The sequence below is a fragment of the Lissotriton helveticus genome, chromosome 4_1 (genome assembly GCF_964261635.1).
Source record: "Lissotriton helveticus chromosome 4_1, aLisHel1.1, whole genome shotgun sequence".
Lineage (NCBI taxonomy): Eukaryota > Metazoa > Chordata > Amphibia > Caudata > Salamandridae > Lissotriton > Lissotriton helveticus.
The window spans coordinates 1,501,963,713-1,501,976,569 of record NC_136063.1 but is presented as its reverse complement, the minus strand read 5'-3'; the positions used below and the strand labels follow the sequence as shown (position 1 = coordinate 1,501,976,569).

The window sequence follows — 12,857 nt, the reverse complement described above, 5'->3', positions numbered from 1 at the left end:
GAGTGGCAACCCCCTCTCCTCTGCAAAATCTATTGCCCCTATTACCTGGAACGTTACCTCATTAAGCTGCCTCCCAGGTATAAACCTTCTCTGATCTGGGTGTATGATTGTTTTTATAATTCTGGCTAATCTAGTAGCCAGTATGCCAGAAAAGATCTTCAGATCTGAGTTTAACAGAGAAATTGGTCTATAAGACTCAATTTTTTGTGGGTCTTTATTATGCTTAGCTATCAAAGTTATGGTGGCTTCTGACCAGGAAGAGTGATACTGTCACCTTGTATAAAGATACTATTAAAAAGTGTCCTAAGCACCGGAACAACGGTCTCTAAGATGTCAGAGTATATCTCAACCGGCAAACCGTCTGGGCCGGCGACTTTACCTCGACTCATTTTCTTAAGTTGTTCTCTTATTTCCCCCTCCGTAATTTCGCTAGCTAAATAGATCTTATTTGATTCAGACAACTGGAGTAAATCTCTCTGGTTCAACCAAGCACTGACCTCCTCTACTCCAAGGCTACTCTCTTCTTGATATAAACCCTGCATAAACCCCCTAGCCTCCTCCCTGATCGACTCATCCTCTGATATCAGTAGGCCAGACTCCCTTTGGATTAACATCTTCATATTATTCCTAATCCTCTCCGTCCTAGATTTCCATGCCAGGAGGGCCCCACATTTTACACCATACTCAAAGTTCTTTAATCTACTGACCTCCCACCTCTCCTTGATGATCTTATCACTCATGGCTTTAAACGCTGCTTGTAAATCTAGCAGCTCTCTCTCCAACTTCGGGATACTCTCCCTAGCCGTCAGAGCAGCCAACTGTAATTCTAGATCTTTTTCCTTTTATAGCTTTAAGATCCTCTATTTCTTTTTTCTTAATAGTTTTCCTCCTATGAATCATCAGTGAACTCAATAACCCCCGGCGGTAGGCCTTAAAGGACTCCCAAACTATTTGTTCAGTAGAGGAACCTATATTAAAACTAAAAAATTCAGTTATTTTCTCTTTTACCTCTACCTTCATTCTTTCATCAAGAAAGAGTTTTCTGTCCAGTGTCCATCTAATCTCCGTAATGCTGGACCCCAGATTAAATACTAGTTCAACCACTGAGTGGTCATAAGTCCCCACTGGAAAATGGCAAACCGATACTGTGTCTGCAAGCAATACCTGATCAGCCAGAAAATAATCTGGAATATTGCTTGTACTTTTTGCTATAGAAAGAATATTCTCTTATAGCGCCATATTTAGCTCTCCACGAGTCCAGTAGGTTAAAATCTTTCATAATATTCCTAAGTGTCGAAACTGTTTTGGTTGGAACACAGTATCACCCTGGAGGTCCGGTCCAACTGATTATCAAAAACCAAATTAAAATCTCCCCCAAGTATAACGGGGGCCAAGGTCTGTAATAGACTAGCGCCAAGTTTCAAAAGAGGACCGGGATTGTCCTTATTCGGACCATAGTAGACAGCGCAAGTAAAAAATGAGCGGCATATAGAAAGGGTTGCCACGAGCCATCTGCCAGACTGATCTGTGTCCCATCTCTGGACCTTAATCCCCTTATTTGCCCTGACCACAATTGTTACACCTCTTGTGGATCCTTTCTGCCTTGAACATAGTACTTCCTGAACCCACCCCATTTTACCAAATACTTGTTCACATGCTTTGGCCTCTTAATGGGTTTCCTGCAATAAATAGACGTGGGCATCAGTATTTTTTAAATATTCGCAAACCCTGGATTGTTTCCTTCCTCCCCCTAGGCCATTCACATTCCAGGAGAGGAATTTTATACCAATTGACCTACTCATGACCCAACCCGTAGCTGCCATACATCTAGAGCTTTAAAAAAGAATGGTAATTTTGTTTCGTATGAGGACAATTTTTCCATTCCCCCCCCCCCCTCTGTGACCCCTCCCAAACCCTCCCCTGAGGAACCCTCCATTCATACCTGGCGTTAATGCCGCCTTTTAGGAGCCCCACAGAGGCGGCACAACGGCTAAATTATCATCCAATAACAAGAAAGGCGACATGATTCTATACCTTTCCCTACTGTGTTTAGTATTAGTTGGTTTATGTAAGTGTTTTTTCTATATTTTTTACCCCTTATTTTAAATCCCTACACCTCTTCGTGTAATATCTTTTCCCTCCTTCTTTCCTTAATTTCTTCCCCCCACCGTTGATACAAGATTCTTTCCCATATTTGATATCCTCCTTCACCCTTTTTCCTTATAAACCAAAGTGGAATTTATCAACCTCACTTTATTGCTGTCTCATCTGAGATAGGAGGTCGTCAACATCTTCTGGTTGACTGCAGTTATATATTTTATTCCTCCACATTATCTTCAATAAAGCAGGGAACTTCATTTTGACTTGTGCCCCAAGTGATCTTAGTTCAGGCATTCTAGAGCCCAGTTCCCACTGCCTCTGCGCCGTTCTCCCCCCGATATCCGATCAAATTTTATATGGATTGGCCCCATGTTGGAGAGTAGATCGAGATAAGCACCTGCTTAAAATTAATTCCTTGACACTATAGGTCAGAAAATTAACAAGAATCTTCCTAGGTGTTTTCCTGTCTGCATGTAGCCTCAAGGGATCCCTGTGCACCCTTTGTATCTCTGCGTCCAGATCGATATCAGGCCGGTCTTTTAAGACTATACCATAAAAATTGACCCGCACCAAGGTTTGTGTACAAACACTGAGTTATCAAAGTTCTATAATTCACAAGTATTGTCGAGGTTCAGAAGAAAACTTCCCACAAATAAGAATCTCAAAAGAAGTTGATTGAAGATTTTCAAATTTTCTTTATTCAATGTTTCAATTAAAATAACAGAATTGCTTGTTGCCCCACGCGTTTCGTCACATCTGTGACTTCTTCAGGGCTGTAAGTAATTGTATAAAAAAACACATACATATTACAATACAATACAAATACATCTCTATACAATTAACATCTAATAAAAACAAGCATATAACACCAGTCATTTCATATTGTCATTATATCTTTAGAATCCAATCGCAGTAAGACTCTTATAACCGTTTTCAAATCTTTTGGATATCTTATTCTAATCAATGTTCTGGGGCAGTTTAGACCACATTTATTATAATGGTGCCTTAAAGATGATACAGGGTAGTCTCAATAAACAGTTGGGAGGAGACATACTAAGAAGAACTACCTTCTTTCTTATTTCTAGTTTGTTATAGCTACAGAGTATATATGTATAAGCTATCCTTAAACAATAATTCACGAGGTAAGAGTAGTTGCTCTATATGTGAAAAATATCATTTTATCTTTGTATCATAATACAGTATCTAAGCCCTCATACCTCAATTGGTAATTTTCTGGAAGGAATTGCGACAGCCACCATAAAGTCTCTGTTACCACATTCACATATCTAAAGGTGAAATAACAAAAATTACTGGATCATAAAAAGCAACAAATAAACCGAATAACAATATTCCAAATCATTTGCATTTTTACATATATCATTGCTGCCTCCATTGCGTATTATTCTACATAGCACAGAATATGTGACATTGATATATTCATTCATGAGTTTGAACATTTTCAACGAATAAAACAGGTATCACATAAACATTTCTACCCCCTACGCCTGAAAAGAAGAGGAGGACAGTCTTGACATTTGTTTTCTATCACACAATTCCATACATGTCATGGACATCATCAAAATTCATATTGCTATATCTGGCTAGGTTCCCTTAACTATTTTTTCTTCTCCACATCTATTATTCTTAAGAGGACCTGCCTAGTATAGTTAAATAATGCTAAATAAAGCCTCGTTCTCTATCTGTAATGCGTTCCTACTCAGAGAAATCTTATCAATAATATATACAATAAGATTCAGTCTATTCACTTAGTCTCAAAATAATATACTCGGCGTGTCACCCTCTATCCACTCAGTACAGCACAGGGAAGGTACCTCCTGTTCTTTCGTGGAGCTTTAGTCAATTATTTTGTACTGGCCAGCGTCTGCACGCAGTGTATGCACAGGCGAGAAGAGAAGAAAAGAACAGACCAATATGTATAAGTTCTTACGATGTTGATGTTTAGATTTATATAGCTAGACAAGTTATATCCCAAAATAGAAATCAAAATACATGTAATTATCACGGCTTTCTAAATATCTGCCTCCAAGTATGTACATTTTTAGAAAAACGGGAAAAACAGGAAACAACCCAAGCATGGTATGGGCTGTATTGATTTCTGCCTCTAATATGAGAATCAAACAAGGAGAGAAAAGGGGCCTAAACATTATATACAACCCTTAAAACTATCAATAATAAAAGTCACTACACAATATATAAATGGATCGACATATTGAGACATCCAAATAGCAGTGTCATCCTCGTAAGTTCCTCATACATATATAATGATCAAGCGATAAGTCTCTTACTTCCTATGAACAAGTCCATGGCTATCATGTCTATTAGATGAGCATGGTACTATACATAAACTTGGTCACAGATTGATCGTTATCTCTGCCCATATCCACAGACCAACACATTTTATTCCCTTAGTGGTGTGATTGCGCTGCGTCTGAATAAAACTCAATGCCCACCTATCTCGAGCCATGTAATATGGGGACTGCGTTAAAGCAGCGGAATCCGTGATCCTGTCTGTCCCCATAAAGATACAGCGCACAAGTCATGTCTCACAAAGACGCGAACAAAATGCGTGTGAGTCAAACTCCATATCTTTAAAAACAAAAGAGAGGAACTCTTTCGTGTGTTTCAATTGCCGACACTAGCGAGTATGAGTTAACAGACTGGCTTTGGAATTTAATGCCTCTACGGTTGCGTTGGGTATTGGCACTGAACTGGCGAGTATACATAGAAATAAAAATGTATAGGGCAAGGCTATCCGAGATCTAGTATGTCTAATACTCATAAACACCCATCACTACGATTACACGAAAAATAGTCAATACAGCGAGTGTAGAATAGCCTGCCAGTACTCACTCATCTGTGTGGAGATGATTCCCAAAGCGTCCCGGTCTGTATATTAATCGACAGGTTAGCGGCTCCAGTCCACTGTTTAAATAGCCCTACTAATTCGAAACACATGTGCGTGTCCGTTACAGCGCCCTTAGATGACATCACGTCAGGCACTGCATTTTTGGGAAATGTAGTTAAAAATACTGTCAGCGCACAAGATAATGTTCCAGCGGAACTTGGTCCCAACATATCATCAATACAATCACTCCAACTCCGCAGATGTAGCGTGGCTATACTGATAGCACAACGTCAGCTACAGGCTATGTTAGAATAGATCGCGATTCGAGACCCTCTCCAACTCGCTATATTTAGGAAGAAAAATGTAATTAGAACATTCCAGCCGGGATGGGAGTACATTTTGCGACTTATTATGTTTTGTGTAAAAATCAGGAGACAAAACATTTTTATATAATAGACCCCAAAAAGTATGCCCTTAAAGACCATTCGCTACATCTTTCACATATAGTACCATGTGCAAAATGGCCCAATCGTGCTCAATTATGTTGGTAGCATAATTGTATGGGCCCTTCTTTTAAGCTATCTACCAATGATGAGAACATCACCCTCAATATCGCACTATTGTATGCAACAATGAAATATATTGGAACAAATCACTAAATGTAAATAGAATTGCCTAAAAGTAATACTATGACTAGACATATATATATAAGAGAGTGCTGAACAGCTAGAAAAAATGATGGAATTCATGATTACAGTTTAGTCCTAAGGACACTGCTATTAGACGACAAATCCATTTCGCCTCTGTTTGTCTTAATAGTGTAGTCCTATCTCCCCCTTTGACGCTTACATTTACATGTTCTATTGCCTGAAACGTGATTTTCTATTGAGTAGGATGTGTCATGGTTATGTGTTGTGCAACAGGAGATCGGTGGTCCATTTCTTTGATGTCTCTTATGTGCTCCTGTATTCGAATTTTCAGACACCTAACACTACTACCAACATACATTTTATCACACGCACATTGCAGTACATAAATTGTAAAAGTAGTATTACAATTTATGAAGGACAAAATTCGATATTCTTTGGATCTATTATACTGAAACACAGTACATCGATTTCTTCCAAGTTCGCAGACATTACAGTTTCCACATACATGAAAGCCCAATGGCTTAACAGGCAACCACGTTTGTGTATCTATTTTTCGTTCCTTGATGTAACTTGGACATAACATGTTTCGTATAGTTTTACCTTTGCGGTAGGTGACCCTTGGTTTATTTGACACTATATTTGACAATTCTGGATTGCATTGCAATAGATCCCAATGACGACGTAGTATGTTAAAAATATTTCCACTGTACGTACCATATTCAGTGATGAAAGAGACCTGATCCGTATATTTCTCAGCCTTCTTTGAGTTTTTTAGTAACTAGTGTTTCGGCTCTGCTTAGTTTTTTAACTCTGCTCTCCGCTTTTTTGAGACATATGTCCGAGTAACCCCTCATTTTGAAATTGGTTTGAATTTCTTTGATAGATTTATCAAAATTCTCATCCTAACTACAATTTCTGCGTGCGCGAACCATCTCTCCATAAGGTATTGCTCTGATGGTCGCATCTGAATGGCAACTATCAGCATGCAACACACTGTTACAGGCTGTGTTTTTTTTGTACATATCGCATTGTACTTTGTTATCCTGGGCATATAGTTTGAGGTCCAAATATACAATTTCTGTCTTGGAGCTATTCATAGTCGTTTTCACATTTAAGTTGTTGTTTTTAAGATATCTGAAATATTGGTTCAGGGCCTCATCACTCCCCTTCCATATTAACAGAATATCGTCAATATATCTGACGTAGAATAGTATATTTTCAAGCCAAAGTCCTGCGCCTGGGCCCCAGGCATGCGCCAACTCGTACAGACCCATGAAAAGGTTAGCGTACGATGGAGCTAGCCTAGAACCCATCGCCGTGCCCTGTAATTGCAAGAACCATTTCTGGCCGTGCATAAATGCATTTTGAGTCAAAACTAATGTGGCCATTTTCAGAAGCATTTGAGTATGTTCCAAATGACACACATTTCTCTTGTTTAGAAAATGGGCAGGAGCTGGACAACCTTGCTCCATCTCTATGCATGTATAGAGACTCTCCACATCCATTGTTACGAAAGTGAAGGCCTCAGATTCCTATTGTAAATCCTCCAACTTACACAAGAGTTCCCTACTGTCTTTGATGAAGGAGGGAAGATTTCTCACAAAGGGTTGGAGAAAAGTGTAAGACTCCATCCCTTAATAACTTGCACACAAATCCCTTGATATCCTCCATCTCTTCCCCTTCGGGCATCTTCAAAATTCTGAGATTATTCCTGCGGGCTTGCATCTCTAGTCTTTCCATATCCATTGTAAGAGATCGAGTCTGGGCCTTTAGGGACTCAATATCTTTGGAGTTCCCTTGAACAGATTCTGACAGTGTGGTGACTTTAAGCTCAAGTGATCCTGTCCGTGCACAAATATCGTCCAGTCTAGACTCTAGGAGATCAAACCTGTCATGGATGCTTTTTTGGTTATTCTCAGAGATTTCAAACTTAGTCATAAGGTCCCCCCTTAATGAATGCAAAAAGGAACCCAGCCTATCTCCATCCGAACAGTCTGACCGTGGCAAGTTCTCCCGGACCTGTACCTGCAGCTGGGCCTGGACTAGAGCTTGTGGTTGACATTGAACACTACGGTCCACTTCAACTTGTAAGAGCAGAGGGTCCAAAGACATTATTGAAGCCTGGGGAACTTGTGAAGCTTGTGGAGGGGGGAGGTGATTAGTGTGACTGACCACTAATGGACCCGCAAATGAATCGGCAGTAGGGCTTTCATTCAGGCTCTCCGCATTCCCTGAATCCGACATGCTCTCTAACTGTGCATAACGGTTTTCAAGCGCCAACTGGGGGCCACTGTTCTCCTGGGCCAGCATAGCTGCACCTGTTGTCGCCCCGGAACCTACAACCTGCTCCATAATTTAAAAAAAGGTCTTAAGTGATGGAGTATTTTTTTGAGGTTGTTGGACAATCTTCGGGCCCTTTACCTTTTTAATGCCTCCCGGTTTTTTCTTCCCTTTATGGGGCGTTAATGGTATAGGACCCTCCCTTGCCACGGAGTCCAGCACACCCTTTGACCTCAGCTCTTGTTGGGACCTTAGTTGGAATCTATTTCTGTATTTCTTCAGGGGCAAAATTGACAACTCTCTCTGACCCCTATAGAATTTTTACTATTACAACTTGAAAAGAGAGTCGCCTGTGAACTAGATTTTTCTGCCCGCCCCTGGCGCTGTACAACAACCCCCCCCTCACTCAAGGGGTTAACTAGATGGACCCCGAAAGACTCCAGATCCATGCAGTCACGCTGCGGCTCCTTCCCCGCTTGGAAACTCCTTACCGGGGTGATTTGTAGAAAATTGTGGTGCAGGAGGGAATAATCTTTGCAGACAGGCCCCCGAAACTGGAAAAAAACCAGAGCAGCCCGAGCTCGGCCCCAGAGGTTCTTCCGACGCTCTTCAGGCCGCCACGCTGATGTGAAGCCTGCTTCGTGGAGTGTTTGCCCGGCCTCAACCTCCACGTCGTAGCCCATCCGCTTCCCCTAGGTCCTAGCGCCGCAGAACGTCACTGCAATCCCCCGAGCCTCAGAGAACCAAAAGGAGAGGAGGCCGGTTAATCGCTTTGTCAGAGATAGAGAGGAAACGAAAACATCATTCTCTCACCAAGTAGGTTTTAAACATCAATTTTCACTCTCTCATGCCGTCCGCTGCAGCATACGCTTGTGCCGCCTCCCTGAGCCCCTGCGACAGGTGTCAGCCTGCCGCCGCCTTGTTCAACAAAAAATATTTTTGGTCTCAAAAAGCACTCACTGCCACTGTAGTTACTGGCACTGAACAAAACTACTTTGTGTACCAATATGCTCCTTGTGAAAGAGCAGAATGCCATCACTCACAGTGAAGCCAGCCGATGCAAAGAGAGAGAGAGAGAGAGACAGAATTTTAGTAAACGCAAAAGGTCATGGTCAACGCCAGACCGAATTAGGGTCCCAATTATTAAAGAAAGTCTCAAAAATGCACCCATGGTAAATGTCTTTGCATTAAGTTCATCTATATGGCTTTCATGAATTCCCAAGAATTTACAGAAGTAGGACAAGAAATAGTACTTCTAGAAAATATTTGTGAACTGTATTTTAGCACGAGCAAATATGTATATGTAGATTTGCTTATGCGAAAATCTGAGCTCACTTTCCAACTTAACACTTTTTTCCCAACTCTGGAAGAAGGTCTTCCATTGTCGGTAGTACATTTCCAACATTTCTAAGAATGGGAAAAGATTAGAGAAGAGTTGTTGAAAACCCTTAAAACATGCAAGTTCCGTTTACACAGACTCAAAAGGGCATTCTAACCCTGTAACTATTGCTTACCACTACCTTCAGCCCCAGTATGCACATTTGCGGAAATGTGGCAACATAAGGGGAGTTGCAAGTATTCAAATACTACTATGGTGTGAACCCTGGCATTATCAGAGCTCTTGTATAATGAGATTGCTGCCATAATTTGCCGCCGCACTTCTTGGCACCAAAGGGACTAGTGGATTTTGTTACAGGACAAGTAGATTTATGAAGCAACCTGCCCCATGGACAAATAGATATTTTATTGAATTCCACCCCCCTGGGCATGGAACCAGTACACCAATTAAGCATTATTTTCTACAAGATGTAGTTAATCTAGAACAAAATTAGCACTTAGTTCAAACAGCTACAAGCCAATCTTATTCCCAACACTCCACCAACTGCAAAAATATCCTCACGCTGCTTCATCTTTCTGCCCATTTTTTGTACTGTGCCTATAGTCTTTTTAATAACTTGACACTGTTAACACGCCCTGTACGAGGTCCCTGCCTCTTTGGCTAAAGATTATTCTAGGATTCTCGCTACCTTTATAATCCAATTATTCACCTCTTTTGATCAAGGTAATTAAATATATTGTTCTTCTCAACCGCTCTGGAGCCTGTTGCTTATCTCTCAGTTCAACGAATGCTGTGTAGGGGGAACAAAAGATTGCCTGCACCTAAAATGAGTATTCCTCAAAACTAAGAACATCATGGTGGAACTAAATCCGTTAAGAGTCCAGAGAAGTCTAGATTATCTGCTAAATATAGCATAGACTTATTGTCTCGAGCACACAACAGCAGGTCATATTAGGCTTCTCTTTGGCAGAGGCCAACTCTTCTCACCAGAAAGTAACTTTTTGAAAACTCTTGACCTAACTGATACTTAAAAAGTACATGCTGGCTGCCACAACAACAATCCAAGGACAATTCCTTTTTTAAGCAATCAGTTGCTGTTATTAGCTAATAAATCTCTGTATCAAAAGATCCCAGAAAGGTTTCCCTGCATTGATATAATTCAAAGCACCCAGTATATGATACCCTTGTCCCATGTGTGCTACATTTCTGTCCCTAGTAATCTCATTCAGAATAGCCACAAAAGCCATTATTAAGCCAACATACCTTACCTCCAACATCATTGGTGCTTAAAATCCATAGGTTTCTTGTTAATCTTATGGTAATTGACTAGAAGCAAAAGCAGGGTCCTGTTAAAATGCGGCCAATATATTTGTTTAGTGGGGTGAACCTTGGAGGAATGCTAAATATTAAGATAATATTTAACCATTGCTTTGTAAATATGGCTTTGTTGTATCCTAAAGGAAATATGAAGTATGGTATCAATATGAAGCTAATAACATGTTAAGTAAATTGGCCTCTAAGCTGTTCATCACTGCTGTACTTAGTTGTGTGAAGATAATGTTTTACTTTTATGAACATGATTCTTTTAAGCTTAAGTCTAATTCTGTCTCTGCAACCTTTTAGACCAGATTATTCAATATTCGTAGGTGACCTGAGTCCTGAAGTGGATGACTTCCAGCTGTATTACTTCTTTTTAAGCAAATACCCTTCTTGCAGAGGTGGCAAAGTTGTCACAGACACTCTAGGGAACTCCAGGTAATTATTACTAGGCAAGATTGACCTTAGACATGTATGTGCTTTTGCTCTGTTTTTCAACATATTGATGCATTTGTTTTCAGATTAACTTTTGTTACTCAGGTTTATTATTCAGTGATTGAATTCTCCGGTACAAGTTAATGTAGTACTAAAAGCTATTTAATGCAGAATCTTATTGTGTCAAATATGTGCTGTTACCGCTCTGTCTTTACACGTGAAATGTTGTCCATACCCTATTCCTATGCTTGGCTCCTTTTTCTGGCCTAATTTGCTCATCACATTACTTGTTTTTCCTTCGTTTTATGATTGCGGACTAACACTTTTTACCTAATAGTTTGAAAAGTATAGTAATTCAAGATTCGGAATCCTATATGTGCACTTAATTCGATCAGCAATAATGTGATTTTGACCTCGAGTTACAGTCCAGGAAATTCTGCTAATGTTGTAGAATTTTTCTTTAAGCAGATATGTTCTTTGTGGTGAGTTTCGAAGTGTCCCAGTGTTAGTCTATTGTTGAAAGCTGGTGAATAGCCACAAACCCATGTTTGCTGTTTGTCACAACCGTTGCAGATATTTACTCCTCCCCGGAAAAGCTGTTACCAGGGTGGAAGTGGAGGGGGAATCCTTATAAAATCAAGGTTTAGAATTGGGGTTGTATCGATGGGGACAAAATACTTTCTTACAAAGAGATCATTGACTTCACTGTCAAATCTTCACTTGCAGAAATGTATGCCAATTTCTATTTTCCAGTTCGGGCTGGACTGTTCCCATGAGGCACTGGGTCAAGGCTGATTTGCAATGGCCATGTCTGAATTGGGATGGATTGGTGGGCAAAATAACGATGGATTAAACCCAGATCTGTGACTGGGGGTGAATGTTTTGCCATTGTGCAACATTCCGTCCATCATCTTGTGTGTTTTGCAATTTCTATTTTCCAGCACCCTCTTGGGAATATTCAACCTCCCAGATAAGCTGAAAACAAAATGACACAATATGGTACCGCACTTCACCCAACCAACACACTCCAAAGGCCAAAGAGGAGTTGGCCTAACGGCTAGGGCGGTCAACCTCGAATCTGGGGTACTGGGTTCGAGTCTCGGTAACGACGCTGAACATCCTGTGATTCTGGGCAAATCAATTAATCTCCCTGTGCCTAACAAAAATGAATGTGTCTTCATGTAACGCAACTGATGCTATGTGAAGGGCTCTGATACCCGATACCTTCGGGTCAAGTTTGCGCTATGTGAAACTCTGTGTAAAAAAAAAAAATCCACAACCTTGTTTTCTCAACATCACCAATAATCTAATGCAGACCACTGGACTGGACCGAACACCTTGCCGTCCCCGTCTACCAGCCCTCCGTCTCACCAGCAAACCAAGGTCTACCTGGAAGAGAAGATCAATTCTTAATTTCCTTCAAATATTTCTTCAGTGACAACATTATGATGGAATTCCTCTGTCGCCCAGCCATCTCCACGTCTGATGCCAGCACCCTTCTAATTTATTTCAACCCATTTTTGGAACACTACGTACGCATCAGTGCTCCAACTAAAGCATTCAAGCGCAAGCCAAAACCTTAAGCACCTTGGTCTTTTAAATGCTTGCTGATAATAAATGCTTCATCCGCAGAAGAAAAGAAAACTGAGGAAACGCAAAACTCACGATAACATCATCATAATGCAGTCCCTCTGTGCAAAATACAGACCGCTCATCACATCAAACAAAGCACTACCCAAAGACCATCAATCAAGCCACCAAAAGACTCTAAACACACTCTCCACATACAAGTGCAATGCCATCACCCACTTCTTCAGTGAAGTAATTCAGAAGACCCAACAGTAAATCTGCAACATCAAGCCTGCTACTC

The 12,857-nt window shown here is 40.7% G+C and overlaps 1 protein-coding gene across 2 annotated transcripts in view; it reads left to right on the top strand.

Annotated features, from left to right (window-relative positions):
- Positions 1-12,857, top strand: part of C4_1H6orf52 (chromosome 4_1 C6orf52 homolog) — a 287,362-nt gene that overhangs the window by 108,715 nt on the left and 165,790 nt on the right. For both annotated transcript variants that reach the window (XM_078688091.1, XM_078688090.1), the window contains exon 5: positions 10,859-10,990. In XM_078688091.1, coding sequence (XP_078544217.1) covers positions 10,859-10,990 — 132 coding nt within the window. The remainder of the gene's footprint in view (positions 1-10,858; positions 10,991-12,857) is intronic.